Consider the following 15,627-nt stretch of genomic DNA (forward strand, 5'->3'; position numbering starts at 1 on the left):
TAGTAATTTTTGTTTTAAAAAGATGGTCCTATGCATAAGAGTACACATTGCTCTGGTTGAGTTTAAATTGTAGTTCCCTTGTGGATGGTTAACAACTCCATATAATTCCAGATTTAATGGATCCAGTACCTTCGCCTGGCTTCCACAGATATTTGCATTTACATGCACATTTCTCTTATAGGATATTTGATTATTATGAGAAGTCTAGACTGACTTCACGACAGGCTTCAAAACTGGCAATTCAAGAGCCAGTTTTCAAGAACTGGGCAAGTCCAGGCAAATCAGTTACTTGAAAAAACCCTAGGCTTTAGGCAGTTAGTCAGAAACTGCCTTGCCATCAGAAGCTGCTGGCCCACCTTGCCTAAGGCAAGGGCAATGGGTCAGCAGCAGTTTCCAGACTTCCTCAGAAACTTTTTCCAAACTTCCCCGGCAACAATTTCCAGCCCCGCCCCATCCCCATACCCCAAACCCTAGGCTCCAGCAATGGTTCTGGAGTGTCCTTAGAGATAGAGCCAATATTAAGATATAAGTCACCTATCCCTAGGAATTCCTCTAATGTGTTTAAATGAATTTGTGAGCTCACTCCAGATTCTCTTTATCTTGACAGTGGGAGATCCCATCATGCTGGATTTCTGTAGAATAAAACACTCTTTGCTTTTACATACTATGTGAGTCGAGGGTATCATTCTTTGGTGAATCATGGACCCTTACAATTATACATAGAAATCCTAATTGTTAGCAAAATATACAAACTTAAATACTGTGTTTGTCAGATGCAGTTAGGTGTGTCCAGTAGAGAGGCAATTTTGTTGTCCTTATAAAAGCCTTGACAGATATGAATGCTAAAGAATATGAAGTTCCCGCGATTTTAAGGCAAGTAGCTTCAGAGAGGTCTTATGGTCTTTTTTTATGACCCTAGGCAAAGTCAGCTGGGTGGCCTTGAGTTGTCTCACCATAAAGGTGAAATGGTTCAGCTCCTACGAATTTGATTTGGAGTCCCTTACCATGATGATAACATGGTTTGGCTGGCCAAGGATAAAGGGAAGGAGCTAGAGACTTCTTTTATAGCAATCGGATCTCTAAGAGCTCTCCTTCTTGGCTCTCTTTTGGTTTGAAATAGTCTTATGTAAGGAGCTCCAAGTAAGAGGGATTTTTTCCTTGCAGTTTGCAGGATTCACAGTTGGCAGAATATAGGTTAAATAGGATTCTAGGATAGAGAACTAAGGAGCACTCATAGGTTTGAAGGAGCTCAAGAGAAAGGTAGACTAGCTAGGAAATATGACACAGATAGGAAGAGCTTTCTAAAGAGCTAGCTTGTAAATAGCTATTTAGTATGTAGTTAAGAGAATACAATTACCCTTTTGTGTATAAGTATTAGTTAAATTTAAAAGGTCAAATATTACACATTCCTATATAAATATGCAAGTGGATTTAATAACGGTAAAGTTCTTTTAAAACCAGAATAGACAGAAGTAAACCTATCTTAGAAATTATGTTTTATTTATTTATTTATTTATTTTTTTGGTTCTTTTTTTTTTCTGAAGCTGAGGACCGAACCCAGGGCCTTGCGCTTCCTAGGCAAGAGCTCTACCACTGAGCTAAATCCCCAACCCAGATTGGGAAAAGAGCTTTACGAATCCTACAACAGATAGAGGCCTTATATCCAAAATATATAAAGAACCCAAGAAGTTAGACTGCAGGGAAACAAATAACCCTATTAAAAAATGGGGTTCAGAGGTAAACAAAGGATTCACAGCTGAGGAATATCGAATGGCTGAGAAACACCTATAGAAATGTTCAACATCTTTAGTCATAAGGGAAATGCAAATCAAAACAACCCTGAGATTTCACCTCACACCAGTGAAAATGGCTAAGATCAAAAACTCAGGTGACAGCAGATGCTGGCGAGGATGTGGAGAAAGAGGAACACTCCTCCATTGTTGGTGGGATTGCAGAATGGTACAACCATTCTGGAAATCAGTCTGGAGGTTCCTCAGAAAATTGGACATTGAACTGCCTGAGGATCCAGCTATACCTCTCTTGGGCATATACCCAAACGATGCCCCAACATATAAAAAAGACATGTGCTCCACTATGTTCATAGCAGCCTTACTTATAATAGCCAGAAGCTGGAAAGAACCCAGATGCCCTTCAACAGAGGAATGGATACAGAAAATGTGGTACATCTACACAATGGAATATTACTCAGCTATAAAAAACAGTGACTTTATGAAATTCGTAGGCAAATGGTTGGAACTGGAAAATATCATCCTGAGTGAGGTAACCCAATCACAGAGAAACACACATGGTACGCACTCATTGATAAGTGGCTATTAGCCCAAATGCTTGAATTACCCTAGATGCCTAGAACAAATGAAACTCAAGACGGATGATCAAAGTGTGAATGCTTCACTCCTTTAAAAGGGGAACAAGAATACCCTTGGCAGGGAATAGAGAGGCAAAGATTAAAACAGACACAGAAGGAACACCCATTCAGAGCCTGCTCCACATGTGGCCCATACATATACAGCCACCCAATTAGACCAGATGGATGAAGCAAAGAAGTGCAGGCAGACAGGAACCGCATGTAGATTTCTCCTGAGAGACACAGCAAGAATACAACAAATACAGAGGTGAATGCCAGCAGCAAACCACTGAACTGAGAACAGGACCCCCATTGAAGGAATCATAGAAAGAACTGGAAGAGCTTGAAGGGGCTGGAGACAATGAACAACAATGCCAAGCAACCAGAGCTTCCAGGGACTAAGCCACTACCTAAAGACTATACATGGACTGACCCTGGACTCTGACCTCATAGGTAGCAATGAATATCCTAGTAAGATCATCAGTGTAAGGGGAAGCCCTGGGTCCTGCTAAGACTGAACGTGATTGTTGGGGGGAGGGCGGCAATGGGGGGAGGATGGGGAGGGGAACACCCATAAAGAAGGGGAGGAGGAGGGATTAGGGGGATGTTGGCCCGTAAACCGGGAAAGGGAATAATACTCGAAATGTAAATAAGAAATACTCAAGTTAAAAAAAAAGGATGCAATAAACGCTTTGCTGCAGAAGGAAAAAAAAAAAAAAGAAATCATGTTTTAGCTTACAAGCTGATTGTTCCCAGTGCCCTCAAACCTGCATGTTGTAGTTTACTTTCTCTTGTTGTGATGAAACACTGCCGAAAGCTACTTGGGGAAGAAAAGGGTTTATTTCATCTTATAACTTGCAATCTATCAACAACAGAAGTCACAACAGGACTAAAGGCCAGAATAAAAGCAGCACCATGGAGAAATACTGATTACTGACTTGCTCCCCCCTGCTTGCTTGCTCCACTTGCTTTCTTATATACTCCAGAACAATCTAGGACTGCCCAGGAATGCAGAATGAGCAGATTCCCCATATCAGTCATCAACCAAGAAAATGCCTTATTATCCTAAGCCAATCGAATGGATGCATGTTCTCCAGGTTGTGTCAAAACAACAACAGCAACAACAAAACTCTAATGAAGCCACTATATATATATATATATATATATTCATATATTCCTAGTTTAATGCACAGTTTAGCAATGTGTTTAGAGAATATTGCACTTTTTAACTTCTGGAAAGTATTGTATGATTAATTTGCTCAATGCTATTTTGGCTGAATAAATGAACAAATGAATATGAAAATTGCAGCAATTTTAATATGTCATGAATTAAAAAGACAAGAACAGACTCAATTAAGTCATTTTGTTTGAAAAAAAAGAATGACCTGCTTTCTAAAGATGTCAAAGATCGCACTATATGAAAATTTAAAAGAAACTGTACAAAATGTGAAATTTCTTTAGGGGTAGAAACTACGATTGCATGGGTTTCTAATGGACTCCAGTGACACTTATGTTGTTGCTATATTCAGATGGCTTAGCATGAACTCTCCTTAGCTAATTCCTTTGATACCAAAGAAAGCAGACATTCAAATAACCTTTTCTCTTCCCTCATGAGCAACAAATGAAGCAAGTAATTGGAGTCTAGTAGCTGTCTGAGGAGATTAAACAATTGCTTAGCAGAGCCCCAAAAGTATAACTTAAAGACATAAAGATTCTGGAGAAATCCTGTTTCAGAAGTTAGTTTGTTGCTTCTCTTATTCATTCTTGTGAAAGTTCCTAAAGGAGTACTTCCCAATTTAGATGCCTTACCCAGATAGACTGGGATGTTTTTGTAAACAAAGTGATTAAATGACTCTCAAGACTTCAGATTTTGTTTTTTGTTTTTTTAAATCATATTTAGTGATGGATCACATACTGTAGCCAAAAGATGAAGCTAAAATTTCAGTGAAGAACTAAAAAAAATTCTTGGCTCAGTTTAATGATGATATCCAGCAGCTTGCTAACTAACACTACTATGATTCTATGATTATAGTTAATTTAAGAAGAATTAATGGCATTTCTAAAGTTTTCTGAATTAAAAACAAAGTATGATCTTTATAACTGCATCTGATATTCAAGGAATGAATTTCTCTAGCCTTCAACTAATATACAAATTATCATGTTGTTCAGCCTGGATTATTGTGCAACAACAGGAACTATGTTATATTTTTATAGTGAATATATTTATGGGTAGGAGATAGTACTTAGATTTGCAGGGTTAAAATAAGTATGTGATCTAAGATTATATGACTTTAAAATAATGAAACAAGATCTAGCTTAGTCAGTCACAGAGACAAATGAGGCCCTGAATTTGATACATAACAATTCAACTAATAAAGAATGAAAAGAATGTCATTGCTTAACATAATTATAGACACTTTCCAGAGAGGTGATCTCAGTAAAAATACATGAACACTAATTCTGTAGGGAAATCTATATTTTACTTTGTTTCTTAAAAACAATTAGGATATATTAATTATTCAAATACATTGTTTTTTTAAAAAGTTTTAAAAGTATTTTCCTTCTCTGTTTTATTTTTTTCTGTATGTATGTTTTGTTTGTATGCATGTCTGAAACAAGCACAACTGGTGCTCTCAAAAGCCAGAAGAGGGTGTCAAATCCCTTGGAACTAAATTTGTAAGAGTAGCTTTAGAACTTTCCAGCCTGAAGTTGCCAATAGCCATGTGAGTTCTGAGAATCATACCTGGGTCCTCTGGAAAAGCAGTCAGTGCTCTTAACTACTGAGCCATTCTTCCAGCCCTAGATGTATTTTCACATTATTTTTTAATTAGAAAATTGCTCACGCCACACTTCTACTATGTTTATTTAAAAATTATTCAAGCTATACTTACTATGTATAGACATGAAAATTCAATCATGTAACTATATAATTTGAGAAGATGTGCAAATAGTATTGCTCTAAGTTCAAGGACAGCCTGAACCGCAAGTGAGCTCACTGGTGTCATAAACACGTGATAAAAATTCCTCATGGAACTAGTAATTGGTTTAAACTTCAAGTCTGAATTTTTCAAAATGTGGGGTTGTGTCTTAGTAAAATGTCAGTCTGCTATTTCACATGAGCCAGAAAATAAACGTACATTTCTGAGATGACTGGGGGAAAGACTTATCTTAAGTGAAACGTTTTTCCCTACAATTGAAAAGTTTTTGAGAAAAGCACTGCATGAATTGCATTAATATGAAATGCTTCCTGACTGTGTTAGATTTCTGTCCATCAGTGAGGTTTCAAGAAAAATGTTGCTCTTCTGCATGAGGATGGATGTAATGACCAGTGCTGTGGGAAGAGAAGCTTATGCACATATTCTTATCCCAACAAACATCACCTGCCTGTTCACACAGGCCGATGACACAAGAACACGATCCTGCATTGAGCACTATGCTCAAAAGAAGCATTGCGTCTCTTCTATGGCAAAATGATCAGTTAAGACAGAGTATCATAGTAATCACACCAGAAAAAGAACATTTATTTGTAAAGAAAATTCTAGAAACAAATAAGGAAAAAAATGGTGTGGCAAGCGAACAGATTCAAAACGCTGAGGGGAAACTGCTTTGTTGTCTGGATGATGCTTGATAGAAATGTGATTTGCTGCAGCAGGACTGTGCTGTGCATTAGTAGCACAGACTACGTCGAGAAAAAGTTGCTTGAATGGGAGTAAAGTGGATGAGAAAAAATCTGAACCAGCAAAATGGATCTCATGCGGGAATAACAGGGTTGAAATTAAAATAAGAAAGTCACGGCGAAAACACGTCTACATATTAGTTTATTTCAAAAGTGTGGCTAGAAATCACACCAAGGCCTGGGCTAGATGGCTTGCCTGGTAAAATACAACACAAAAATATGAGCTACGGTACACTCAGAAAAAAAAATAAAAACATTATACTGTCTTGTCAATTAGTACAAGAACTCCCATAAAGACTTTCCAGGAGTGTTTTGTACAAAAGCACTTGAAGTGGATAAGTGGAGACACGGTCCATCTGGTAGATATTGTTATGTTTAATTCTCTGAACAGGAACTCAGACTGGAATAAGTCAGAAACATGCTCAGGGTTATTATATAGCTAAAAATGATGAGGCTAAGCAGTCTAGACTTGGAAGCTAGAGGTGTCTAGAATTCATTATTATTTTCAAAGGAAGACTAAGAGGAAATTTATGTACACATATCACATATGAATGATCTTGGAAAGAAGCAGAAAAGAACACTGTTTAATGAACTTGTTGAAAAGTATCAGGAGAGTGATGAGGTTATGTGTGCTCCTGAATGTTAGGTGGTTATAAAACAGAACTATGGTTATGAAATATTATCAGCATGGGTTCTGTGGAGACATTCATTTCAGAAAAGCAAATTTTAAAGGGAGATGGTGTCACTGGGAAAATCACATAGCGATGCCAGCAAAACTACTGCAGGGCAAACTGAGGCAATGAGTGTGAGGAAAGGGTTTATTTATTTAATTATTCATTCATTCATATTCATTTATATATTTATAAGAAGGGATTCTGACTTGTATACATAACAGAAACATTGGGTCTGAACACGAGTTTTGAGATTAAAAAAAGTAAAGGGATTGTGCAAATCTCACTGACTTAAAAAGTTAGCTCCCCAACTGTAATGGGAGTTCACGCTAAGAAAATATAAATGAAGAAGTCAAAATCTAAAGACGAACTTCTGACTTTAACATTGGAAACAGATCTGTGTGCTGGAGAGATGACTTGGAGGCAAAGAACGCTGGGGATTTCCCAGAAGATCAGGGTTGGATTCTCCACAAAGTAACTCATAGCCTTCTATAACTCCAGTTACAGACGAACTGACACTCTCTTTTGGCCTCTTTGGACACCAGGCACAAAAGTGGTACCCAGACACACGTACAGGCAAAACACCCACGTGCATTAAAACAGCAACAACAAAACACTAGACCTGTAAAAGAAAGCAGTGAAGAACACCAAATATAATTTTCCTTATAAATAACCATTTGCTTTTAGGTCTATATGTTTAAATGTACACATGCACGTACACATGTGTGTATAATAGGACATTAACAGTAATGATTAAGCAATGTGTAAGGACTTGAATAAAGGAGAATGAGATGTGAAAAATAAGAGTGCTTTAAGACTCCTCAAATAGATCTTCAGTATAACGCTCTCCCAAATGAACTATTTCGGCACTGCCTCTCCTAGGTATATACCGAAAAGATGCTCCAACATACAACAAAGACACATGCTCCACTATGTTCATAGCAGCCTTATTTATAATAGCCAGAAGATGGAAAGAACCTAGATGCCCTTCAACAGAGGAATGGATTAAAAAATGTGGTACATCTACACAATGGAGTACTACTCAGCTATCAAAAACAATGACTTCATGAAATGACTTCATAGGCAAATGGAATGAACAAGAAAATATCATCCCAAGTGAGGTAACTCAATCACAGAAAAACACACTTGATATGCACTCATTGATAAGTGGATGTTAGCCAAAAAGCTCAAATTACCCAAGATGCAATCCACAGATCACAGGAAGCTCAAGAACAAGGATGACCAAAATGCGGATGCTCCCACTCCTTCTTAAAAGGGGTAAAAATATTCATAGGAAGGGATATGGAAGCAAAGTTTAGAGCAGCAACTGAAGAAATGGCCATTCAGAGCCTGACACATAAGGCCCATATATATACAGCCACCAAAACTAGATAAGATTGATGAAGCTAAAAAATGCATGCTGAAAGGGACTGGATATAGATCTCTCCTGAGAGACACATCCAGGGCATGTCCAATACAGAGGTCAATGCTAGCACCAAACCACTGAACTGAGAACAGGACCTCCTTGTGGGGAATTAGAGGAAGGATTGAAAGAGTTGAAGGAGCTTGCAACCCCATAAGAACAACAATGCCAACCAACCAGAGCTTCCAGGGACTAAACCACTACCGAAAGACCATACATGGACTGACCCAGGGCTCCAACTGCATATGTAGCAGAGAATGGCCTTGTTGGGGCACCAGTGGAAGGAGAAGCCCTTGGTCCTGCCAAGATTGGCCCCCAGTGCAGGAGAATATGGAGGGGCAGTAAGGGGGTTGTATAGGGGGAATACCCGTATGGAGGAGTGGGATTGGGAGATAACGAGATGGGGCTTATGGACAGGAAACTGGGAAGGGGAATAACATTTGAAATGTATGTAAAAAAATCTATCTAATAAAAAATTAAAAAAATAAACTATGTGATTCATATTACCAAAAAAGACTCATCAAATAGAAAATAATTTACTCTTAATAATTTTATTAAGAGTACAGAAGCAGCCATCAAGGTGGTTTACTGGGTAAAGGTGCTTGGCTATAAGTCTGACACCTTGAGTTAGATATCCACAACTCACATGCAGATTGAAAGAACTGGTTTCTGCATACTGTCCTTTGTATACAATCTCACATGTGTCCATATCAACTAAATTAAAGTAGTTTTTCTTAGAAAGCAAGGCTATAATGCTGACTCTGTCAGCTGAGGGGAGAAGATGTGCTAACCTGAAATTTCTGATATTTATCAATCATATTAAGCAAAAGTATGAAATTGGAAGAAGCAGGACAAATTATTTTGAAATAAACATGTGGGTTACCCAGATACCCCTGTAAATGGGATGACACTGAGAGAGATGTGTTCTGAATGGTCTGGGGTCAGCTGATCACTGCACTCTGAGTACCTTCATAAGAATGATTTATCTATCCAATGCCTGTGTTCAAATGATTTCACTTTTCTGATTTTAAAAACAGTAATGATGAAAACATTTAACTTAAAATGAACCTTGAACTCTGCATTACTAGATATTTTCTTATAAATGATTAGTTCTATGGTAAAACATTGGATGGGCTGGATAGATGAGGATTAAGCAGTTGATCACCAGGCAATTTTTGGTTTTTTATTGTCCTAAGCCAGATTTTCAGTCTCTGATTTACTTAAAAAATTGGAACACATACTAAAAGCCTATATGCCATTCAAAGTTTTATGTCAAAATATTTTGCAATATTGAAATATCCATCCTAAAATATGTATCTAACAAGAAACAAGTTGAGGAGTGAGATATCACTTAAAATTGCCCTTATATCAATAAGGATTGAGTTCATGTAAAGAATACAATTCAATTATTTATAATCTTCAGCTAAATTAGAATAATTTACTTCATTACTTTTCATTACTAAATTATTTATATTCATCAGATATGTGAACTTTTACAACATTCTGTATATATATTGAACCTTCAATAAAAATATCTAAGGTGCCTAGAGTCCTAGAAAAAAGGGTAATGGATTCATAAAGTAATAGTATGCACAAGAACATCTTATATTCCTTTCATAACAGTGTACAGTATGATTTCTTGAGCACATCTAAAGATATAGCCCTTCAGAAGGCTGAGAGGAAATTACTTTAATAAGTTTATTCCAGTAATATAAAATGCATAGATTAATTTAATATATCAGTAAGAATTCTGAGAAGTTCTGAAAAGCAATAGTGTCATAAAATAAAATAAATTTAGAGATTAAAAAATTGATAATAAATTCTATAATACATTCAATACATTAATTAAAAATTACAGCAACAAAGTCTCAACAAGGGACTACAATAAAACAAAAACAAAATAGGCACAAAATTCTTACCTGCCGAATACCCAAACGGTATGCGACAATCCGATCCACTGCATCGGGATTCATTTGTGTCCACTGCAGACTGTAAGAATACACTCGGTGTCGGTTCTGCCACACAGGGTTGTAGGTGTCATAGTAGAACTCTGGGGCATAGGCTTTTCCTGAAAACAGAAAGTGACTCAGCGTGACTGTAGACATATCAAGCCTTCTACATACTCACTATTCTCTTGGTCCTATTAACAATTTATATTCCTTCTTCCATAAGGAACTATTCTGCTTGCAAAGTCATATTTTTAAAGTCAAATCCGTTTCCTGGTTAGCTTTGAGACTTTGAGTGGCAGTAGGAGAATCGTGGATGAGCCCAAGGTCGTGGGCTAAACAGTTCAGAGAATGAAATTTCGACCCATTGAGAGAGAAAGCTATTGAAAGATTGAATTTTTGAAAGAAGTTCAGGGAGAAGAGTTTTTAAAAGACTTGATTGATAAATTGAATATATCCAGGATTTAACTACACTGGAACAGGGGAACACTAAGGATTGGAGGTGCAGTTTTGCTAGCTTAAGACATACATAAATTAAAGGGCCGATATTGGGGGCATTACTGAAAAGATTACTAACAGAGAAAAGATTAAATTCTGAGTACTAATACAACCCAGGACTGAAAACAAGAAGGGAAGAGCCATTGAGCTTGAAAGAGATAAAAGATTAAAAGAAAAGAAAAGAAAGGAAAGGAAAAGAAAAGAGAAGAAAAGGAAAAAGACGAGAAAAGAAAAAGGTAGTATCATCAAAGAAGTGTAGAGGGAGATGCATGATCAACTTCCTTGAAAAACACCTGAAACAAAGGAAGCATGGATTTGTGCTTCCTATGGTAGTAGGTCTGAGGTAAGGTTTAAAGTTTTGAACCAACAAGGCCTACTTTTATCAAACTCTAATGACACAACAAATAAATGGTACAGGAAACACTGAGCACAGTAGTCATTACCCTTAAGAATTTCCTCAGGCTGACAGGAGAGGGGTGCAATGCTTGCCGGTTTGGCTGGAATAATTTGAGAAGGCACATTAAATATCTGAATCCTAGTAACATGGATCCAAGTCCTAACAAAATTATTGTGTGCAGTCTTTTATTTCATTGTTCAGTGAAATCCAGAATCAGTTTTGTCTTGATGTTGGCCTCGGCTTTAGTTACTTCGGCTTATTTAGAACTTCTGATAGGAGAATTCAGTGAGAGATAAATATTGTTTTAATCCACTCAATTTATGACAACTGCTTTGGTATCTGTAAACTGATGTTTTCAGCTTGTGGCTAACTAAAATTGAAGTCATTCTATGAATAAACTAAAATTATCTCAGAAATAGTTTTGAAATTAACTGAATAGCTCATACTACACATAAAGTAATATTGAGCCTGACCGGACATATCAATGATATATGAAAATGATATAGACAAATAATCAGATAAAATAAGATCTTAATTTTGATTCAAAAATCTTGTTTGATAAAGTTTTCCTTTTAATCGAATAACTATACTAAGAATTGAAGAAGAGATGAGATTTTCATGGTACATAAATAGTATTTACTGGTAATAAAATAAATGCCATCATGGTCATAGATATTCCTTAGTTTTAAAAACACATATGGACTGTCTTCTCTGATACTTTATATTTGTTCTCTCTCAATCATAAGACACATATAGTCATGATGGAAATACAGTTTGAGCTCTGACATTCAAACATGACATCTGCTGGCTGAAGAGAGAATGAATTCCCAACATTGCTGTTTTGGTTATATAGCATTCATTTTTACCCTAGTTCTAGTGAGAATATAAAGAATATTTTCTTACTTTTTTATGTTCTAATTTTATTTTTATGCATGTTCCAGTTTGAAATTTTTAGGCTAACTGACCTAAATCATTATCCACTACCCAAACTTGGAGACCATTTTTAGAAATACGATGCATGTCAATATATAGAGCTTAGGTTTTAAAACATCTTTAAAATACTCATGTAGAAGGGATTATAGTGCTCAGAATTTCGCATGGAATTTTTATAATAATACGAACATGATATTTTAGGGAAAAACTTTAAAACTTTTAAATTGAGCTTTGTAAACATTTCAAGCACAAAGTTACAAATATACTGAAATAATTATTCACACTTAAAGCACTAAAGTGTTTTAGATTACATGGACAGACTAATAAAGCTATATTGAATATGTATGTAAAGACAAAAGAGGAATGGAAGTGATAGTGTTCAAAAGTAAATATAGCTCTGTAAAATCAATATTTCTCATAAGAGAGGCTGTAAGAAGATAAACAATATGTAAATTTAACTTAGAGAATGAATTATAGAATATGCTTGAATTATGTATGAGGGCTATCAGTTCATTTTTCATTTGTTGAAGAATCATTAACCTACATATATAGGTCAGTATCCTAGGATGTACTGATAAAATCCTCACAAGTGAAATCAACTCCATTTTACTTCAGATTCCAAGATACTGAAAGAGAAGTGTCCCACCAGAATAAACCATGATGAGTTGCTGACATGACAGAGCTAGCTAAAACACTAACTATTCTCACATTTGTGCCCAAGAATGTCGGGCTACATTATAATCAAACAACTTTGCCCAAGTATGCTTAAGCTTGCAAAGAAAAAAAATATTCTTCCGAGGTCAAGGAGCACAGAATTAAAAACAAGACAGTGAACAAGAGCCTGTGACAAGAGGAAGTGTTTTCATATTTGTGTGAGTGTATATATTGGTATGAGCTGCATATTTAGGCCAAAGGAGATGACACTATTGGATAAGAGATGTCACCACATATGTGAGGCTCAGTGAAATGTAGGGCCTCAGCAGTACTGGGTTCTAGATAGAGATCATTACTCACCAATTAGGAGCAAGAGTATTTGTGTGAATATAAAATCCTTTGGTACTGACTCCAAAGAAGGACACAAGAAAATCAAGGCTTCATGGTATTAGACGAACATACTCTCAACCCAGAAGGCATTCTAGAACTAGAATTCTTCCCAGACAAACACTCCCTCCCCTGTTCCGATGACTGGGATTTCAAAATCAAACAAAACAGACACACATGAAAGGTATCGTACTATGTACAGCCAGGAAGGCCAAGGATCTACAGCAGTAATGGACATAAGATAATAGAAGCATGAAATGGAAATTATCAGTATGTTATAACTGGTGATATTATACAATCGAGTATTAGAAACAGGCACTGCTGCTCTTCTGTGAAAAAATAATTAGTGTTGCTTTTGATGCCAATGTTCTACTTTATGAGGAGTGAGCAGGAAGAGAATAGCATTTTTAAATGGCTACATGGATGTAATATGGTTCTCATCCTCTCTACCAGACTATGCACTTCTAAGGAGACTGTCTTGTCACTACTTATTATGGTGGTTGACACAATGCCTGTGCTTGAAGTAGATATAATAATCCAGGGTTGCACTATTAAGAACTATGTGTGATAAGATTAAAGGATGAATCATTTCAGCTATTCTGAAGTTATTCACCCATAAGTGAGGGGGAAATTGTAGTATATTTTCTGATTTCCACTTCCCAGTTTGAAAAGCACCTCCTTATTAACAATTAACAGAATGGGAAATAATATAATTATAATAAAAGCAAGGAAACCATTTAAAATTCAAACCAAAAGGAGTAAATCTAAAACTTGCCAAATGTGTATTATTAACATAAGAAGACGAGATATTAAAATCATGGATAGCTTAGCACTAACACTGATGATAAGCTGTTTAAGAAAAAAACTGTTAAATTATTTTAGGAGCCATTGTGTATATTTAGGTCTCCCCTTGTGTATATTTTCAGTATTTTTACAATCAGCACTAGTGAAGTGATTGAGAGAACCAGAGTCATCATATAATTGTATAAAGACTAAAGCAGTGGCCAATCCATTATAGACTGCCATGCATATATACCACAAACACACACACTCTTAGTCTTCTACGGAGAGAGGAGAAAGCACAGCCAACCCATTGAAATCAGAATTGCCTTATCTTCAAGTGAGCAGCACAACTGTATTAAATAACAGAAAGGAGCTATCGTAAGCAACACATACGTGGTTATCAAATCAAAAAGGTTTGTTCTTGACCACTGTCCAGATGTTTTCTACTTTAGCTTCTAGTACCTCTGTGTGTGGTTGCTCACATCTGATTGTGTGCTTGTGTGTATACAAATCTACACTTTATCACTTTTATAATAACATACATCCTACAAGAGGACTTGCACCTATACAGAGAAGGTACATGGCGCCACCATGTCCCAAATTTACACATAGTAAATTGTAAAACACCTGCTATGATGTTACTATCACTAATAGAAAAAGGCGCTCTGTCCACGTACTCCGCCCTCCTTTATGTAAGGAACATAAATTGCTATTGTGTCCCTGGGAGTTCTTTTCTATGCCATACTGTATCATTGTCTCAAAACATTATCAACTCAGGAGTTTTTAAAGAGAACAATTGATTGAGTAAATCTCTCAAGTGAAAATTATACATCTTTTATTAAACATTTGACTCAGAAATAATGAATATATAATAAGCTGCCAATAAATGTATTCGGTGTACTTTCTTAAAACTGAGTACTGTCAAGGTACCTAAAAGCCTTACTTTCATTTGAAGGACCATTCTTGGGGTGTATTTATCGAGGTAACCAATAAATGAACTGGCCTAGAAACTCCCAGACTGAGAGAACTGAATGTTCACAGTGTGAGCATTAACTTCTTGGCAAGGGTTGCTGCTGCCCACATGGGTGTCCCATTCCTGAATATAAATGCAATGATGACCAGCAGGCAGGGAACAAAGAATGTTCCTGAGTAGAAGGAGGAGTGCAGAAGCCATGCTGTTTGTTTTCTAGGAACATTTGTTTTCTCTAAAGCACGTTACTCGAATTAATAAAGTAGATTTCACTACAACTCCCAAGAATAATTATAACATCTGTGAATGTGACTTTCAGAGCAGGATAAAGAAAGGACTTCAAATTAAGAGTTCCTTTCACTTTACTAAGAAGCTCTGGTTTTGCTCTGATTTGAAATGGGTACAGGCTCAAAGTTAGTTCCTTGGGCTTCTATAAATTGCTGCCTTTATGGCATCTTAAAATTAAGACAAAAGTTTACTAGAATAATGTAAGAAGATTTCTGGAGCAAGAAACAATCTCTTCAGTGAGATTCTACGACATTGATTATTGCCTGTGTTTGGAAACAAAAATAATATATACAAAATATATTATTAATTTCTTCAATTTACAGCTCCACCAAATCTCTGTCTCTGTCTCCCTGTCTCTGTCTCTCTCTGTCTCTGTCTCTGTCTCTCTCTCTCTCTCTCTCACATACACAGGCACACACATGTGCACACACACATACATGCCTCTCCACTACAAAAGAAGACACATCATGTTTTACAGTTAAGACTCTCTCCTGACTACTTTGTCTAATTTCTAGCGTGCCCTTGAAACATTTTCTGCATTGTTCTCATCCATTAAACATCTCGTCAGGATAATGGACAGATGCCAGGTGATTAAGCAGATAACTGGAGGTTAGGGAGACACCTGCGAGGCCACTT

At 36.5% G+C, this 15,627-nt stretch overlaps 1 protein-coding gene across 5 annotated transcripts in view; it reads right to left on the minus strand.

Moving 5' to 3' along the window:
- Positions 1–15,627, minus strand: part of Mdga2 (MAM domain containing glycosylphosphatidylinositol anchor 2) — an 864,098-nt gene that overhangs the window by 101,210 nt on the left and 747,261 nt on the right. For all 5 annotated transcript variants that reach the window (XR_001838168.3, XR_001838167.3, XM_008764688.4 and 2 more), the window contains 1 exon segment: positions 10,055–10,203. Coding sequence is in view for 3 of the 5 variants with exons in the window: in XM_008764688.4 (XP_008762910.2) it covers positions 10,055–10,203 (149 nt within the window). In the remaining 2 variants the exon portion in view is untranslated.

This window comes from Rattus norvegicus, chromosome 6 (genome assembly GCF_036323735.1).
Source record: "Rattus norvegicus strain BN/NHsdMcwi chromosome 6, GRCr8, whole genome shotgun sequence".
Classification (NCBI taxonomy): domain Eukaryota; kingdom Metazoa; phylum Chordata; class Mammalia; order Rodentia; family Muridae; genus Rattus; species Rattus norvegicus.